Below are 19,392 nucleotides of genomic sequence, written 5' to 3'. Positions count from 1 at the left end.
CAAGTGTGGTGAATAAGTTGCCTTGGCAAGGATCCCATACTGGTGTTGCGTACTCTAGTTTTGATCTGATTAGTGTTTTGTATAGAAGGAGTTTTAAAGAAGACGGGGCTGAAAAAAAGTTTCGACGTAAATAACCTAGCATGCGGTTTGCCTTGTTAATAATGTATTCGATGTATTTCGTCCAAGTTAAATTGTTGGTAATATGAACACCTAAGTACTTGTAAGAGGAAACGATTTCAAGTGGTGTATTTTTCAGGTAATATATAGGCATACAACTAGTAGTTCTCGATACACGCATTACTTTACATTTAGTGACATTAAGTTCCATTAACCATTCTTTGCACCAGTTGCTTACACTAGTTAGATCTGATTGGAGAGAGTAGGAGTCGTTGTCAGCAGTTATTTCCCGAAAAATTACGCAGTCGTCGGCAAACAAATGAACATTAGAGGATATAAGAGAAGGCAGATTGTTAATGTAAATAAGAAACAAAAGAGGTCCAAGAACAGATCCCTGGGGGACACCAGAGGAAACCTGGCTGCGTGAAGAGTTATGATTATCAGCTGAAACAAATTGCGAGCGATTTTTAAGGAAACATACAATCCACTTCATTATGGTGTCATCAAGTTGGAGTTTGCTTAATTTGTGTAGTAGCAGCTTGTGGCATACCTTGTCAAAGGCTTTGGAAAAGTCTAAATAAACACAGTCAGCTTTTGATGATTGGTCTAAAATGCGATGTAGCTTGTGAGTAAAAGATTTAACTGTGTTTCGCATGAGAGCGATTTGCGAAAACCGTGCTGTGCAGATGTAAAAAACGAATTTGATTCAAGGAAATTGACTAGATGTGAGAATATGATATGTTCCAGTAATTTACAGCAGGTACTAGTTAAAGATATAGGGCGGTAATTTGTGGGGGATGTTTTTGGCCAGATTTGAAGAGTGGAACCACCTTACCTATTTTTCATTGTATGGGTAGCGTAGACGCTACCCATACAATGGAAAATAGGTAAGGTGGTTCCACTCTTCAAATCTGGCCAAAAAACATCCCCCAGACGCTACCCATACAATGGAAATAAATAAATAAATAGATAAACACACAAAATAGCTAAATAGTGGGTCAATTTTTTGTTTTTCTATTTTTTTTCTAGACGCAAGATGCCATGAAGTGGGCTTCAATTGAATAAATGTGCACTTGGCCAAGCAATTTAGAACTATTAGATGTACAAGGGAGTTCTGTTGGAAGTGAAAACATTTGAAAGTAGCTGCGGGGGTATTAAGAACATATGCACTGCATAGCGCAGCATCCTGCCAACGCTGGAATTCACGCTACAAATAACAGAACAAAGCCACGGTAGAAGTACAGGGTTTAATACTGAAAAAATGACCGCAATGGAACAGTGCGCGATTTAGCTCATCGAGTGAACGCTTGAAGAAGCAACGGAGAAACTGAATATAAAGAATTAGCAGCCGCGTTACTTCGCTGAACGCATTTATCCCATCGTCCTTACCTGCACATTTCCCGCTGTTCTTTCGCCGTTGCCGTAGCATTGGCCTTGATCGGTAATGCAATGTCAATTAAGAATGGCGTACATCGGCGTAGCTTTTCCGACAACGAAGATAAGGAGCAGGCTGGAAACGAAGCGGTCGAGATATATTACGGGAAAGAGATGATTAAATACCCTACAGAAACATATAAACAAAGCGCAAGTAAGCGCTGCTAATTTACATACGTTGCGTGGCCCTCGGAATACAAGTCCACCGGTATTTAATCTGAGAGTCAAGGGCGTACTCTAGGACGTCCGGAGAGGGCGGGTACAGGGTGTCCGTTTTACAGTGCTCACTGTAGATTTCCTGTATGCAGTTGTCGTAGTATTGTATTCCACTGGAAAAGCAAGCAAGCAATCGTGCATGCTTCAAAGTTCTTTAATAAAACATTCAGCTCGCTCTCTAGATATACGAAGCTTCTTCACGGGGATTTCGCGAGAGTTGTTCCACATCACATATTCGAAGCAAGTCGGACACACGCTCGACTGCTTAAGTAAGACTCGTAACAGTGGCAATACGGCACTCTGACCACGTACCCAGCAGTAAACGGAAATGTCAGAGCAATTATTTGCAAATTAAAGCCTTATATAACGAAAAAAATCTAAATTATCTGTGCTGATTTGAAGTCAACTCGTAAAAACTTTTGTGGGTATGTCGCGTTCGCAAACCCTTAGAACGTGTACAAATTTCGCAAATAATGAAAGGTTGACATCCGTTTATGAAATATCACGACAAATAGGAAAGTACACGTTAAAAACATTTTTTGTTCTTAACGAGTTTGCCATATGCCTGGTATCAAGATGTCAGTGAAAGCCTTAAAGTATTATTTTCATATAATGCCTCTTATGTGATTCAGGGCACAACCGAGATTGCATCATTCTGCAGCTCGTTTTAGGCATATATTAGGCTTACGTACAGCACCAATACTCGCTTATACTTATGAATTATGTTTATGACGCCAAAGACTTTTTCTTTCTCGGATCAATTATATAGGCAACACGCATTAATTGCTAGCAGTAGAGTGAAATAGGCTATCACAATGAAACATCCACTGTGAGCACTTCGTACCCACATAGCAAAACGATGGAATAGGGAAAGTCGATCAGTTTCAATTGTGCGTTCATGCCTCTGTTAAGTGGGCGTTAGCTAGTCCTTAGGCAACAACGGTTGCAGCCATAAAAAAACACTATCGTAGGACTAATGTAATGTCAGAGGCGTTTAAATGACGCGTAATCTTTTCCCGTTCTCTTGTAACGCTTCACTCAATAAAAATACAAGGAGGTGCATGTTTTCGCTGACTACTTGTAAATTTCACGGCGTTCATGCCCGGTTCGTCAATGATTTGCACTAAGGATGGCAAGAAAATGCACATTTCCATTTTTTAAAAAGATACGGTGATGCACCACTCCGCTAAATATCTTGCAACGCCGAGCTGCACGCTGTACACGAACTAAAATGCGGCTTTTGCAAAGATATGGCTAAAATGCAGTAGTATAGACATGCTTATATGTGAATAGGCAGACAAGAGGTGAAGCTGTCGTGGAATGCGCATCTTACTTGCAGGCGTCCGAGAGGTTTCTTCTGGATGCATTCAGATTGGCACTCGGAATGACCACTGTTTCCAGGATTCCTAAACACTCCCTCAGGTGGCTTCCCGAAATCTTGCACAATTTGGCTGTAACAACAGTGATACCAAAGTGTTTCCCACAGTGACTGTGCGTAATCAGCTTTCAAGTTTAACGATCTATTCGTCTTCAACGGCACATTAATAACTGGTTTTAGTTTAACTGGTTACTATTATGACGAGACCAAAGGTGGTTGTTTCCGTATATATCTGCGTTGTACGATGCACCTCAATGGAGACAATTTCATTACTGAATGACTGGAGAACATTGAGCGTGCCAAATGATGAATTAACTTACAGTTTTCAGGAACAGTGCACACAAATGAGTATTTCTTCAGCAAGTCGAGATGTGCCTGCACGGTCCGGGATTCGTTGAGCTTCTCAATGTTACCACAGTTTTCCTCTGAAATCACTCTGCTGGTGCACTTTTGGTAGTAGTACAGGCCTCTATGGAGAAAACCGGCATTAAGACGATTTAACCCCATAAAATTGACATGGGTAACCATGTTATTTTTATATTGCGTATGCATTGCTGATTGCAATCGTGGCGTTCTCACTAGTCTTGACTGACGTTTCGAACTGCGTTCGAGTTCTATACAGGCCAAAATAAAAAAAAAGTGGATTAGTTTCCAAGATGATGCTTTGGGACTTCCTTTATGCTTCAAGATATTTCCACAAAATTAGAGGCATTTTAAAACTTTCAACATAGCTCATGATTTCTCCAACTAGGCAAACTTGAACAGTGCATGAAGTGTATGCTAATAGTGTTCATTATATTTTTATACGGTAAATCTGTCGTTTTACATTCGAATACGCCGCTATTCATTTTCCAGAGAAATAGTCAGCTGCTTAGGCAGGCCTTTTTTTGTTGAATTATGATCCATTCGAACGTCGAACTGCTTTTACGTTTTGTTGTTAATTATTGCATCATTCAGATCTTTGTATACTGCAACGTATAATTCTGTGTGAACCTAAGAAACTTTTGCCTGACTTTAACCTTATTCAAGTTTTTGTCTCATTTCCTTGAAGTGCAACCATTTTTACACTCTCTGATATTTTTATGCACAAATAATATTACCATGGCACATTTGCAGCTGTACTAGCTAAGGGTCCAAACTTTTGCCCATCTGCAGTGTTACGCATTTTTTCTGTCAATATAATTCTCCTCCACATATCAAAGTTATTTTGATTGATTGTTTGTTGGATTGATTGATTGGTTTGCATATAGCACCACGTTTCGCATCATGATCTAGTGTGGGATTTTTCCCGACACTTCTGCAATCAAACAGCAAAGTCAAATACTTAAGAGGTGAGCCACACAACATTAAAACAGCGGGAATTCATAACGTTCAGGGAAACGATATTTCAACTCTCTGCCAAAATATATTAAAATACAGTGATATTAGATTACCTGCACGCTGAAAGCATTTTCGAGCTAGTTTGTAGGTGAGGAAGTACGAAGTATTTGACAAGCCCGAAGCAATTTTTCAGGTTGTCAAGAAGCTCCGTTTCATTGCAGGATTTCTTAATACCATCTGAATGTGTTTGCTTGGGGATGACAATCGCTGCACGAAAGAAAAGTTTTTTTTTTTTGGTTTTGTCAATCTTTCTTTTTATATGCACTTAATCAGCGATATACAAAAATGCTTACATTTGTTACAAACCCAAGCATACTCATTGAACAGACCCTCGGTGTTTTCCGAAATCGACTGGTTTGAAAGCAAATCCATTGAATCAGGACATATTAGTTTCGTTTGCTTTAGCACGCAGGATTGGTAATCATGCACCGCCCTGCAAAAATAAAGAAAACAAGGATAGGGGCAGGTGAGACAAAAGTGACATTGAGTAAGGCACGAAAGGAATGTACGTTTAGGGGCTCGTTCTCTCTATTAGACACAATATAATAATGAGATCTAACAGACAATTATGCTAAGCAAATTATAAGGATTCTTTTTAAAAGTAATTGCAATTACTTGTAATAACATTTTTGTCAAGAGTCAAGCAATGTTATTAGAAGTAATTGCAAATACTTTTATTAACATTGGCTATGCTTTCCTTGCCATGATTGTCTGTTAGATCTCGTAAATATGGAGTAAGGGAGTAACATGCGAGTGTGTAGGCCGGGACATTTATGTCAACGGGTGGCAACGACAGTTACCTGCATGCTATCTCCAACTGGTTCTCGTCAGACAAGTCTTGGATGTGTGGAAGGACCTTTAATACTATATATCCTCTGCATTGCCTGATTCTCTCCATGTAGTGGTCCTTCGTGCAGGATGGAACTGCGAACGCATTATAGCCATAGATACCATAAGAAAAGGTTTAACAAGAGCACCACAAAGTAACCATTCCAGCCTCGAGGATCACTTACTTGCCGTCTTGTCGAGGTCACACACCCACTTGTAAGTGTTGCTTATACCCTTAGTGTATTCCAAAACTTCAGGGGAAAGACTATCCATTCCTTTGTCGACGTCGCAATGCTTAACAACTTCTGACCAGACGCAAGCATTGAAGTCATTTAAAGCCCTAAATTGAAACATGCGAGGCTGATAAGTTGTAATTGCACCATAAACAAAACAATCGAGACGCTTACCTGCACGCGTGCTGAAGATTGGTCACGCTGGAAGAGTCCGCCGATAACGGAATGACTTCGAAACTTATAAATCCCTTGCATTCCTTCAGCTTTGGCAGCAGCAAGCCTGACGTGCATCGATTTTCTGAAAGAAAGAAGTGTCACTGAAGTAACATGGTAAATTACGGATAATTCAGCTTACCCGTCGTTTCTTCAACCATGTCGCACGTCCACTGGTATCGCCTGAAGAGGTCCTCAGTTAAACGACTGACTTCGTTTGTGTCGGGTATTATTTCGTTTGAGCTGCAATGGTCTTTGACGGTAGAAAGGATGCACATCTGATAGTCACGAACCCCCCTGAAGAAAAACGAAAAGCGTAAATGAGAAAATTGATGTAAATAATCGCAAAATGCGAAATGAATGAACAGTTAATCTCACTGGCAGGATTGTTTGATGCCACTGGAGGTTAAACCTTTTGTGTTGAGTACGGTTACTTCACTCCACAAAAAGCCTTCGCACTCGGATAGAAGTTTTGAGACGTTATGATAGCATTCGCTCACTGAAAAAAAAATAAAGTGAGCAAGTAAAATTAGCTTTTGATGCATTTGGCTAACACATGTACACTTACCAGAAGATGGGATAGATTCACATATCCAAGCATATTTGCTATATATAAGCGAGTGAAAGTACTTTATCTCTGTGTTTTCCAGCAAGTCTTTGATCCTCAGGCATTCTGATGGAATCATATTGTCGATACACCTTTGGTAGTCCGTGAGGCCTCTGTTGAAAAGAGAAAAAAAAAGAAGTTTGTGTAGTAATTGTAGCTTTAAATCTTGCATTTCAATGCAGCTGTGTTACTGTCAAACCTTAAGAAGTGTGTTGCAAGAGCACCGAATGATTCTCATGCTTGGAGTTTTCACTAACCTATTTACCTAAATGGCGACGGCTTCAGTAAAGTAAGCATGTACGGTTTTCCCGGCATGAGTCAAATCTTGTTAAAGAGTGTGGAAGTTTGGTCTAGTTGGTATGACATGATGATAATATAGCACGAGAACAGAACGACGACTCATTGTATCTTTCTCGTCGTTCTGTCCTAGTGCTATAACTATCATCGTTGTTAGTGTGCCTCATATATGCGCAATAATCGCTTTTTAATTAACTTAGTAGTGTGGCAGTTTGGGCTAGTTGGTATGACATGATGATAGTTATAGCCCAAGAACAGAACGACGACAAAGAGTAGGCCACGAAGACGCTGGCGAGATATTAGCATGAGGAGCAACCACTCGCTTGGTAAGGCAGTAATTTCTCTGTTACGCAACTCGGGTGTCAGCCACATTTCCCCGAAATACGGCTGACACCGCATTTCGGGGTTTCATTACCGCGGACAAACAGGCAAATGTACAGACAGACAGACAGACAGACAGACAGACAGACAGACAGACAGACAGACAGACAGACAGACAGACAGACAGACAGACAGACCGATATTTTGGCGTCAAAGGTCTCCAAGAAAGACTATCGTCTTTAAAATCACAAAATTATCTTTTAATCGCTTAAAACATTTCCTGCCAGCTTCCCGCCAGCGTCTTTGAGGCCTACTCTTTGTCGTCGTTCTGTTCTCGGGCTATAACTGTCCTCATGTCATACCAACTCGCCCAAACTGCCACACTTCTAAGTTACAATAACAATACGTCGATGTTTTGTATGTGTGTCTTTATACTGGAGGAGGCACACAGAAGTAATTCTAAGGACCATAGCGTTTATCACTCTGCGCTGACAGTGCAACGCGATGCTAAAGAAGCAAGTGTTTCCAAAGCTTTGCTAAGACGACACGGTGGTGGCACCTGCCTATCGCTTTGCGTTCCACGCCTTATCACCTCCGTGACAGGCGCGCATCTGTCTCTGCGGGCGCGCGCGCCTTCATTCGTTTTCGAAGATAACTGCGAGATGGAGCTCGTGTTTAATGTGCCTTGATGCGCTCGTTCGCCTTCGCTGCACGAATCGAGACACTCTAACGCAGCGCTTCCAGAATAAAATTCACCAATTTTCTTGCGCAGAACATCAAATAAACGTTTCGTTCACTCTCTCCGGACCCAAGACTACCGTCTTTTGACGACATTTGCAGTGAAACATGTAGACACGAGGCCAATTTTTTTTGTTATTTCTCTTATATAATTTCGGACCTTGTTCGTTAATTTTAATCTAGTTTTGAGGATCGCTAGTTTGTTGTAGGTCTGTATTGAGCACTTCATTGTAAACGCCATCCCGCCACATAATTTCTACGGATCACAAAATGGCCTCCTAAAGTGATACGCACTTTAAAAAACAAAATATAGTGTAGTGGCGGGTCGTATCGCGCTATGTTCGTCTCTAAATTCAGATTCTGTGTCAGATTAATCTAACAACATATGGCTCATAAACTGTCGCCGTAAGCATTACAGAAAGTCTATTAGGCTGATTCTTGCTAAAGCAGCAGCGAACATCAAGCTATTCAAATCTGATATCTTTTGCTTTACAGAACATACTCAGAGAAAATACACGAAGAGTGATTCGGCACCATAGGCCAGTTGAGTAAAATATTGTACACGCTCTTACCGGCAGACCTGACGTGAGAAAGCCACGCTGTTGTAAACACGTGCAAAACTGGTCACTCTCACTTTCAAGTACCCAAGACACTGGGTCATATTGTTCACGATGTGGACAGTATTGCAAACAGAAGGCACTTGACCAACATAGTTTTTTCCTATAAATATAAAAAGAAAGACCAGAAAACAAATTTCACTACAGTATGTCAGCAGCAACATCAACCTACTATAGCCGATTGCTGGTGCAGACATGCAAAGCCTAAAAAACGCAATTACTCAAATTAGTGTTTTATTGAACAGGAAATAAAATGGTAGTCCTCTGTGTACCAAAACAGTGCAGTGATTAAATAACCTTGAACTAGTATTGGTGCTCTTTTTTCACCAGGAGCTGTCACAGCACGAATAGTTTCTTTAACCTTATGTAATAATTCTTGGGTGAGCTCGTGCACTGAGTATATAGCACATCTTTAAGCAGCAACTTGGACAAGTAACACTCCTCGAAAACCTTTTCTATAACTTACAAAAAAATAAATAAACAGGTTTGATGGTTGGTAACGTTTTATTCGCAAATATTCAAAAATATCTGGGTTTAAATGCTATTCAAGTATGATTGCCTGGCATAAAATACACCACTATAGTCACCACATTTTTGTTATCACGTGCGCTTGCGACTAATAAACGTTACACGTTAGCATGCAGTTATTCGTACTTGCCTTAATTCGTGGTGAGCCAGCGTAACAAAAGAAATACTATCCACCATCCAGCCCAGCTTGAATGCCTACTCATGCTTTTTGTTCTAATTAAATGTGCTGCCATTAAATGAGCACTGCAACACTTCTTCAGCATAGTCACAAAACGCTGCTCATCGGTAGAAAAATCGGAGCGCGTGACCCAAACATAATAGAGCAGCCTGGAATTCGCAACTAATTTTCAGCAACCTAAAAATTGTCCTTTCTTCTCACGGATAATGATGTTACATGCCCAAATGGCCACGCCATATACCTTGCTAGTAACTACCACATTTTGCCGCTAGTAAGTAACTACCGTAACTCCGTTTGTACTCGACAGATTCTAAAACTTTTCGTGGCATTCAATTTGTGAGGCAATAGTCTATTTTAGTAAAGCCATTTCATAACTACTTCGACAATTGTTGCACGGCCCCTTTAAGAATAATACGACGCAAGCTGCACAAAACGTGTCATGCAACTATAGGATCCCCCGCCCTTAAAGGGGTGGCGCCATCATTTTTGTTGCTTGCGCGTTTTTTGCTGCGTTTCTTATAGCTCCAGGAAGCTTAATACACACACCAAGATTCATGTATTCTCGTTAAAATAAACTAATGTCGCCTTTTTTATGTGCTCCAATTTCGATTTTTGGTTTCTGGGCGCAGAATTTGGCTGTGACGTGGCAGTGTAGGTGGCTTGATCTAGTGGCCACACAAGGCTGTGACGCACGTCGGGCGGATCATCATCTGCTCTCGCTGGCTTTCTCGCACACACGTGTCGTACAAGCACCTGCCAAGCAAACGTGTAGTAGCCGCAATGCTTTGCCGGTACATATGCGGTGGAGGTCTTCTGAGGGCACTCCCCTCACTAGAGTAGGCGTGCATGTGCACGGGACGAAGATAAAGGGGCGGCCACTCCCACAGTCGCCTACGAGGGGGGTTTCGCAAACACAGCTCCACACATTGAGATGATAGAAAGGAGGTGCCGCAACTGCGCAAAGTCAGGCCCATACATTGACATATTAGGGAGGGGGTGCGCTGCGATGAACCTTTGTTCCCCCTGGAGGGGAAACCTGCGCACGCCTATGCTCACTACAGATCTGGTGTGACGTCACTGCAACCTTCGTTCGCCTTCCTAGAGAGCTGCGACACTTCTGGACTCGCTCGAGATGGTCATCGCTCGGGGGAATGATCATTTAGGTACGCTTCCTTCCTTCTTCAATCCACGTCCTCCTTGGAGGTGAACTAAAATGAACGTTTGCTGTGTCCAATCATTCATGTGGAGTGTCCAAGCATACAGAGTAAATTTACAAGATGTTTTTTAGCCTCGAAATTTGATAGCTTTACCACTTCAATTAAACTAACCTGTGCCCGGCATGCCTGCATGCGACAGAACCTACAGAGTGACATACTCTTTGCAGCAGTTGCATCGAACAAATGTGATTAACGTCTTACCTTGAGGTGGAAGCTTGCGACAAACCCACTTGTAACGTTTGTAAGGCTCCACTACGTAGGGCTTGAGACGTTCATGCTGCAACGCATCGAAGTAGTGGCCACAGTTTGAAGCGACAGCCAGTTTCACGCATGATATGTAATCTTGAAACGCGCTGGAAAGAAGGGGACAAGACTGTAAATACGCGCAAAATCTCATAATTGTTCATGTCTGTCATAGTACGTTTTTTCGGGAAAGACTGGCAACGAGCAGCGCTTGCTGTGGTAAGCAACTTACTTGCAAGCAGTTCTAATGTCATGAACGTTGAGTTCGTTGTAGGAGTAGAGGGAGACTTTCGTGTTAATAAAGCCCAAGCAACCTGACAAATCACGCTCTAAGTTTTCCTCATTGCAAGCACCCGCTGAAAGGAACAGACAGAAATGGCGAGTGAAACACTATCCAATATCACGGCAGATTCAGGAAGTGACTCACTCAACCAACCTGATTTTTGACTTTCGCAGGCCCACTTGAACGAGTTGTAGTGATACTGAAGCAAAGACCTGATTTTTTCAAAGCGAGCAACTACTCGATCTCTGCCACAAACTTGACGTATTTCATTGATGATGCAGATGTTGTACTGCTTGTACGCACTTGAAAAAAAAAGTGTTTTAGAAGAAAATGAGGCGTTTTCCAAACTTACAAGCCGAAAGCAAGGCAGAGAGAACAACTTACTCGCAAATCGTCGAAGCGTTTCCTATTATCTCATAAGGTGCCGTTTCAGGCATCTTCAGCCGCTTCAATATCTTGTAGCACATCTCAAGCCTCGGAACAAGTTTTTCAGCGCCGCAAGAAGTTGCTGAAATTTCGCAACAATGTATGTTATTCCTTCATGGAGTAAGTGAAAGTGCAGACAATTTTGAACTCTCACTTGTATATTAGGCGTAATTTTTCATTTGTGCTAAACATTTCATGGCGAAATTTTAGCTTTTTGCTAGACAGCGATGTTGACGGAGCCCACCAGCAATCTACAAAAATTTATTGCTAAAAAAAGTTGACTGAGCATTTTTTTTTTCATATGCAGGTGATTTAGTTATGTTTTCCTGCACTTAACTTACCAGCATAACGCGCAATGTCATCATTTTTTTTTCAGACAGCACTTAGCCCCTTGTTGAGTATTTCAGTCTTCTATGTTTAATTATGAATAACAATAATTCGTATTGTCTATTTAACCTAACGATTGTATCGAAAGCCAAAGCAAAACCTTTTTCAGACCTCTTTCTTTAGCTTACTATACGTATTTGAAGAGGCAGGGCACCTTTTTATCGTAAGATTCAAGAAACGAAGCACAATTCACAAAACTTTTATGTTTGTCACGGCGGAAAAACAATGGTACAAAGAGTGGCTATTCAGTAGAAACTTCCGTTGACAAATTAAACTCGAATGATAACGCGGAGTTTCTTAAAAAATGAAGAAGACAACACCCTACTTTCTCGACTGCTTGCTGCACTGCATGACACGTTCACTATTTTTTTTAGAAGCACGGAGGGTTTTATTACCGAACAACCCCACGCAACTAAAAATTATGGCAGTGTGAAATAAACTAGTACATGATGACTAGTTTTGCAGAAGATATACGTGAAATCAGTGCCTAATCCATTTTTGTTTGCATTTTTTCCTGTTACATTCTGCACAAGCGGCATGTCACAAGACATGTCACAAGTGGCTAAGGTACTCGGCTGCTGACCCGCAGGTCGCGGGATTGAATCCCGGCTGCGGCAGCTGCATTTCCGACGAAGGCGGAAATGCTGTAGGCCCGTGTGCCCAGATTTGGGTGCACGTGAAAGAACCACAGGTGGTCGAAATTTCCGGAGCTCTCCACTACGACGTCTCTTGTAATAAGGTGGTTTTGGGACGTTAAACCCCACATATCAGTCAACAGGATATCAGCGTCTGCTAACCACGAATGTGCACTTCACAGTATCAGCGAAATCATTTGCCAAACCATTCAGAATGCCACATCGCACACTTCGGTATGCTTACATATTCGGGTGACTTCGCAAACTTTCGAGTACTTCGAAGGTATGTCCAGCAGGTACTCTTGAATCCCTTCAATGGAGTCCAAGTTGCTGCACCTTTCGTCCAGTTTGACCCGCACGCACTCACGAAAGTCGCTTATCGCTGCGCAAGCTGTCTGCATGAACACTGACCCAACGGTGCCATCGCTTATGTATGGATCCACGTTCAAGGTGATGAAGCCCTTGCACGTCTCCAGCTTATTGAGAACTTCTCGGGGATCACATTTCGGAGTGTCTGAAAGAAATGAAAAAATTGCAAACAGGGCGTGTGTGCTAGGGCTGATATTTCGACAAGTGGACTTGTCTTCTCAATGTTGCAAGTTGTCACAACTTACCAACAGACAGACAGCAATACCTAGATTACACGAATCATCACCCGTGACACTGCTAACAAGGGCCGTTTGTTGGAAAGAATGGGGCAGGTGGAAGCTTGCGATGAAAACTTCGTAAACAGGGTTTGTGTTCCGCAGTCGACGTTACGACAAGCGGACTTGTCTTCTTCAAGGCTGCAACTGAAGAACTGCGTTGCAGCCTTGAGGAAAACAAGGCCACTTGTCGTAGTGTCGTCTGCGGCACATAACACCTGTTTACAAATTTTTCATCGTAAGGTTTATTCTTCCTTTTCATCCCTCCCTCCCCCCCTTTACGGAAGTCAGGATTGAGAATCTTTGAAGACCCTGATCGATAGAAGGGTTATGTGCAGCCGCTTAAGTACCCAGTGCATCTCATCAGCCACTGCTGCTTTTGCATTCGCCGATATAATGGTCCACGTGTTGTTGAAGCAATGAAGTACCCTAGTTTTCTTGCTTATTCATATCAGCGTGTACAGCACCCTTATGCTCATAAAATGCATCATAAGCCGAACACGCGTTCACTCACCGAGGCGGCAGATCCAGTTATACTTGTTAAAAAGTACTTGAGTGTAGTACTTGTAATCCTCTACATTTTCATTGCCCCGGGGCTCAGCGCAGGATCTTTCAACTGACGATTCTATGCACCTCTGGTACGCCATGACTCCACTGCAAAAATAGGCCAGAGATTTTCGTAGGTACAAATGAATATAACTCGGAAAAGCAACAACACCTGCAGCCTTTTGGACATTGCAGTAGAAACCTATTTACCTACTATGCAAGAGGCCTATCAACGACAGTGAAATGCTAGAAACCCGTGTACTCATACGTGGGTGTACGTTAAAGCTCAAAGAGTACAAGATGGTCAAAATTTTCCGAGCCCTCCTCTATAGCGCCCCTAATAATGATATTATAATTTTTGGGCGTCAACCCTCAACGGTTATTATTACAATGAAAAAGCCTGGAAGTGTCCAAGTACCTGCTTTGGTTTAACTATACTTCAAATAAAGACAGGCTTGCAAACGTTGTAAAATATCACTTTCCTTAAAAAAACTCTTATTGAAGACAGTAAAACAGTAGGTAATACGGTATTTCAAACGGCACCTGCAAGCAATCTTCATTCTGTGGTCGTCGTCGGTCATCCGGATGTTTGGAATGGTCCTCTGGTTGATAAATCCCACGCACTCTTTGAATAGCGGCAATACCTTGTTGAAGCACTGCGGCGCTGTCGAACAAACAGAGGTTCTTTCAGTAATAAGTAGGAGAACCAGCATTGTACAGCCCATATAACGTCTAACATGCCTCGTACTAACCTTCTTTTTTTCTAACGTCGCAAACCCACTTGTACTTTTCATACAACTGATCGGTGTAATGTCTGACCAAGCTGAGGCTCATGAGCGACGGACTTCCTTCGCAGCGCTTTATCTTGGATAGCACGCAACTAGCGTATGCTTCCAGAGACCTAAATATTGATACGACGATTATTGAAGTTATCTTAAGCAGGCTAATTACTCAGGAAAAAACTTTCTTCGTTGCTTACCCGCAAGCAGAGTCAAGCTTGGATATGTCGTTGCTTTTTCTTGCTAAAGGAGCTACTAGTTCAGTTATAAAGCCGACACACTCTTGCAGACTCTCAACGAAAGTTTCTTCCGTGCATTTACCTGAAACAGAACATAAATAGGCACAATTTGATTCCATTTAACAAACAACTTCATAACAAGACTTGCAGCAATGTTTTCTGCCTCATAAAAGCAAGAGCATGAGTCAGGGCACTTTCTTTACGTTGTAATAACAAACGCAAAAAAACTTACTGCGGTACTGATTGTCTTCACAAGTCCAAAGGTATTTTGTTGGAACGTCGAACATGTACCTTCTTATCTCTGGGTCCTCCGGAATCACTTCGTTGTCTTCACATTTAGCCTTTATGCGGGTATGAACACACGCTTGGTATTCCCGTATGCCACTGTGTTCGAGGAGAGAATGTCTGTTAAGCGATCTGACGAACAACAGTGCTGCTGCAGCTGAACTTACAGACAAGCAGTTTGTAGCTTCGTATTGACGTTGGGTTGTGCAGCGTTGGGCATTACAATTGACCTCACGAATCCGTAACATTCCGAGAGGCTCGCTTTCAAGTCACCTTCATCGCAGTAGGAGTCTGAAAGCGTGGAATAAAGGACAGTTTTTAATGCAGAGAATACTCTAGGTCCCATGGAGTGCCAGAGAAAAAATACAAACTCACTTTTTTCGACCGTAGAGTCACAAACCCATTTGTATTTTCCTGGAAGGCCAGTTAAGTATTCCCTAACTTGAGCTGACTCCATAAGAGTAGAGTTTTCCTTGCACGTAGACTGCATTCTCTTTTCGATGCACTGATGGTAGACGTTCAAGGCCCTAGCGTGAAATAGACGCGTGAAGAGGTGACAATTTCATCTCTCACACGTTAGGAGTACTCGCGGCATGGTAAAATCTTAAGTTGTTCTTACTGACCGCCCCTGCAAGAGCGTCATTGTGCATTATTGTTTGCTAAATGCATGAACTTCTCACCAGTTTATATCTTTTTCCCTTCAGCTAGCAAATATGTTTAAGCAGTATTGCAGCAACTGTTTCATTCATCAAATGGTGTCGATTCGCAGTTTGGAAAATGGTGAGGGGAGAACTTCGGTACTTTTAAGCACAAGTACTTTTAGGTGCAATTTTTATTGTTGGTACTTGTTTCTTGCAATACAAAATCTAGTGTTTTGGTGCAGGGAAAGTGCAGAAAATTCATGCATTGTTTAGCGTCATGGCTCTCTACGCGCTTGTAATATGAATTATGCAGGGAGTGAAAATTACAATCTGAAAGGTACATAATCATATATTGTCAAAGGCAGCCAAATATTTAAATACAATGAAAGCGAACAAAAGCAGTACAATGTTTCTGGATAATAATCTGATTTTTATGCGTTAAATAGATAGTTTTATCCGCAAGCTTGTAGCTGCCCCAAATAGGCTCTTAATGCGACAATAACAAAGCGCCTTCTCTCTACTGTACCCAAATTTTTTTAAAAGAAAGAGTTAAGCAGACATAGTAATTTTTTTCTGTTCACATTTATCAAATCTCGGCTATTCAACACTGTAATAAATAATTCAAAAAATACTTGTGCGATTGAGCATACTACTAGCGGACTGCACCACATTTTTATTCTTAAAGTGTCTATCATTGAACTCTAAGCAGGGACTACCTTTTAGGCAGCACCATACACTCTAAGAAATCTTGAGAGAGATAATGTGATGCAAAAAGGCAGTTACAAAGAGCTCATATGGGAGCTGAAGTTGTGCATGGAACTGTTCTTTTTTAAGGGGCATTAGAAGTAGTGTTGAAACAAAATCACACATCTACGTGGTTGCGAGACATGACATCAGAGTGCATAGTTTCCAAGTAGACTTATTACGTTAAGTTTATGCTGCGTAAAAAAAGAAAAATACACAATCAACGATAGCTGACATGATAATAGCTCCACGCATGTTTCTTGAAGATCTCGTGTTACCACAACATATGTAGTGAATAAGGCGGTGTTCATTGCTGCCCAATAATTATCACCCGTTTATGCGCATGCTATTCGAACTGGCTGCATACGACACCTTTATACCATACGTACCGACAAGCCAGTCGAACATTGTGCTTGTTGGAGAAATCTTCTGAAAATGGTTCTACTTGCATCCTGATCAAACCAACGCATTCGCTTAGGTTGCGCAGCAGCTTGCTGTCCTCGCATAGAAGAGATTCCGCCTCTGTTGAAAAAAGCAACGTGCGTCAGCGGTAGCCTGATGGGAAGCAGCATGCTTCGAAGTACCATTTACTGGCTTTATATCTTCTGCGCTACAGTGTTTATGAAGCTGTAGATTATGTTAAAGAGAGGTTCGAAGCCTTCTACTCCCATTGAGGACGTAAGGCCCAGGAGACTAAGCAGTACGAAGAATGCCATGACAACTTGCAACTCTCTTAAGTGCAATTCAAGGAAACTTCCTGTTGGGAGAGTTGGTGTATCACAGACGACATTTCAAGCGCAGAAGTAGAAAAAAGTAATACTAAGAAGAGAAGGGGAAAACACGCAGCACAAGGTGAACGCTAAAGATCAATTGACTTTATTTCAGAAAATACCATGGAAAAAATACACCCGAAGTGCATGTGTGCCACCACAGCGTCGCTAATGAAACAGCGAATTAAACAGGGTATACTCGGTATTGGATTAATATACCGAAGTATCGCTAGGGCAGTACGTTTTTTTTTTGTTCATGATATGATAGGCTTCCTGTGACTTTTTCCAAAGTATCAGTGCTTCTATCCAGTATTTTAATCTCGTATGTCTTTTCACACGATATTGCTGTGGCATACACAACGCTGACTGCACCCTTTACGAACGGCCTAGCATGTTTCTTACGACCCATCTATGCTTTTCTTTTTCTTTTCTTGCACATGCGTGCGCATGACCCACTCAGCTTTGAAGTGCGCCCCAACATCATAGGCATGCAGCTAACCCCCGTATTCAGAAACGCTCCTTGATTCAATGCAACTCGCTTGAAACGCGTTTCTGCTGCCTTCACACCGCCTAAAGCAGCGAGTTCGAAACGCGTTTATGATGCAAAGAAGGCGGAGGGCAAGTCAAGTTGAAGGCGGTCGCAAGTCAGGTTCAAGTAAAGGAGTGTTTCTGAATACGGGCGTAAGTGTAGCTGCTTAAGTCTTGAAGGTATGACTCACTCCATAGCTTTGAGCAACGAAACGATTAACGTTGAAAGCTCCGCAAGACTTAATAGTTGCGGTTATCATCCCGTAGTGGTGCGTTTAGTTCAGTCATCAGCACATTTTCAGTTTTGTTGAAACGTTTTCTTTCCTCTTCTGTCTACTAAAAAGTCTTGAAGCCAAGATACAAAGTATTACTAGAAATTTCTATTCCCATATGAATACGCGTGTCTCACTTCAAGCGCAATCGTTGGTTTCAAATCGAGGAACAAATGCGCCAAAGACATGCAGTTTGCAGTGCTTGTCTGAATAATCTCGTTGCATTGTAACAACTTCTAGTGCGAAATATGCTTGACAACTTCAGACAAATGAGCTCTCTAGAAACACTCTTTTTGCTCTTAGCAGCTAACTTATTAAATAGTCGCAAATTCGGGGTGGCATAAGGTGATATTATGGCAATAGCTGTAACTAATGAAGCTTGCCAACGGTACAGTGATGCTTATGGTACTCATGCAGAATACAGGCAATGCCTATGCGACAACGGCATAATTAATCTTACAAGAGTTATCTCAAGCGTCGCCACTGTGTTACGTTTCACGCCGATGTAGCGTGAACCACTGTTATTCAGCAAACTTATCAAGTATTTTTTTTTCATTAACACGCGTCATAAATAAAGCAGTGTTGTTCTAAGTATGGTAATGAGTACGTACTTGTAGAGCACGTCCAGTTGTACTTGCTGTACAAAGTTTCCGTCAGATACTTCGTCTCATCATTCTTGTAGAAGTCCGTTTCATTCGCACAGATCTTCGACTTTTGTTGGACGCACTGTTGGTAGTACTCCACACCCCTAACGTAATAAAGGCGTTAATTTCAGATTGCGACATCGATATGCCAATGCAACGGAATAAACAAACATGGGAAAGGTGAGCACCGCCACTTGCCTGCATGCTGAGCGCAAGGTGAAGTCGTCTTTGTGCCGGGCTTGCACGACTGGCAGGACCATGTGCTCGAGAAACCCTAGACACTCTTCTAATCTAGAAACAATGTACGCCTTTGTGCATCTAGGAGCTGCAGTTTAAAACAAAGAAAACAATATCCAGTTCAAAACACTAGATAAAGATATGAATAGAGCCTTCGGTTGCAGTACATACCAACTGCGCTGGAGCTACAGACCCACTTGTAGTGCTCATATATGCCCGACGTGTAGTAGCGAACTTCATGTGACATTAGCGTGTCAGTGTTGTTGCAGTATGTTCTCGATGTAGAAACGGCGCATAGTTGGTAGTCTTCGAGCCCACTGCGGTATTTACGAAATGTGAAATATAGCGAATTTGTTTCTACTACAAGACAAATGAAATGGAGAGAGTAGGAACGTTTCCAGAAGGTACTTACCGGCAGGCTCTTGCTAGATGAGTGCGATTCTTCTTGTCCATGAAAGGGTGAACGTTGTGTGTGATAATGCCTCGGCAGTACTTCAGGCGCTTCAAAAGTTCTGCTTTCTCACAGTGTTCTGTATATTCAAGAAAGCGCGCATCATGCGGTAATGCAGTGGTAAGGGCTTAAAACATGAGAGAAGGAAGGACGAAACATCACAATTACCTGGCCTCTTACACGTCCAGGCGAACTTGTAATACAGATCCACCGTATATATTGTCATTTCTGGCTGCAGTGGACTGTTTTTGCATTCTCGCTTTCTCAAGAAAGACTGGACGCACTGCTGGTAATATTTCGTAAATCTGGTGGCAAAAAAATGATGCTGTGTCGGAG

General features: G+C 42.0%; 1 protein-coding gene across 1 annotated transcript in view; it reads right to left on the bottom strand.

The window, feature by feature from the left end:
* Window positions 1-19,392, bottom strand: part of LOC142775098 (uncharacterized) — a 28,869-nt gene that overhangs the window by 4,238 nt on the left and 5,239 nt on the right. The window contains exons 17-44 of the mRNA XM_075876423.1: window positions 18,567-18,693; window positions 18,336-18,472; window positions 16,544-16,676; window positions 15,145-15,296; window positions 14,937-15,060; window positions 14,717-14,868; window positions 14,446-14,566; window positions 14,219-14,367; window positions 14,010-14,130; window positions 13,435-13,574; window positions 12,521-12,790; window positions 11,213-11,336; window positions 10,982-11,130; window positions 10,778-10,901; window positions 10,504-10,655; window positions 8,335-8,482; window positions 6,368-6,519; window positions 6,178-6,298; window positions 5,942-6,096; window positions 5,761-5,884; window positions 5,539-5,693; window positions 5,326-5,449; window positions 4,819-4,958; window positions 4,579-4,732; window positions 3,466-3,614; window positions 3,101-3,218; window positions 1,729-1,880; window positions 1,507-1,627 (exon numbers count right to left, since the gene is read on the bottom strand). Of these exons, the coding sequence (XP_075732538.1) occupies window positions 1,507-1,627; window positions 1,729-1,880; window positions 3,101-3,218; window positions 3,466-3,614; window positions 4,579-4,732; window positions 4,819-4,958; window positions 5,326-5,449; window positions 5,539-5,693; window positions 5,761-5,884; window positions 5,942-6,096; window positions 6,178-6,298; window positions 6,368-6,519; window positions 8,335-8,482; window positions 10,504-10,655; window positions 10,778-10,901; window positions 10,982-11,130; window positions 11,213-11,336; window positions 12,521-12,790; window positions 13,435-13,574; window positions 14,010-14,130; window positions 14,219-14,367; window positions 14,446-14,566; window positions 14,717-14,868; window positions 14,937-15,060; window positions 15,145-15,296; window positions 16,544-16,676; window positions 18,336-18,472; window positions 18,567-18,693 (3,988 nt within the window). The remainder of the gene's footprint in view (window positions 1-1,506; window positions 1,628-1,728; window positions 1,881-3,100; window positions 3,219-3,465; window positions 3,615-4,578; window positions 4,733-4,818; window positions 4,959-5,325; window positions 5,450-5,538; window positions 5,694-5,760; window positions 5,885-5,941; window positions 6,097-6,177; window positions 6,299-6,367; window positions 6,520-8,334; window positions 8,483-10,503; window positions 10,656-10,777; window positions 10,902-10,981; window positions 11,131-11,212; window positions 11,337-12,520; window positions 12,791-13,434; window positions 13,575-14,009; window positions 14,131-14,218; window positions 14,368-14,445; window positions 14,567-14,716; window positions 14,869-14,936; window positions 15,061-15,144; window positions 15,297-16,543; window positions 16,677-18,335; window positions 18,473-18,566; window positions 18,694-19,392) is intronic.

This window comes from Rhipicephalus microplus, chromosome X (genome assembly GCF_043290135.1).
Source record: "Rhipicephalus microplus isolate Deutch F79 chromosome X, USDA_Rmic, whole genome shotgun sequence".
Taxonomy (NCBI): domain Eukaryota; kingdom Metazoa; phylum Arthropoda; class Arachnida; order Ixodida; family Ixodidae; genus Rhipicephalus; species Rhipicephalus microplus.
This window is presented reverse-complemented; position numbering and strand designations above follow the sequence as displayed.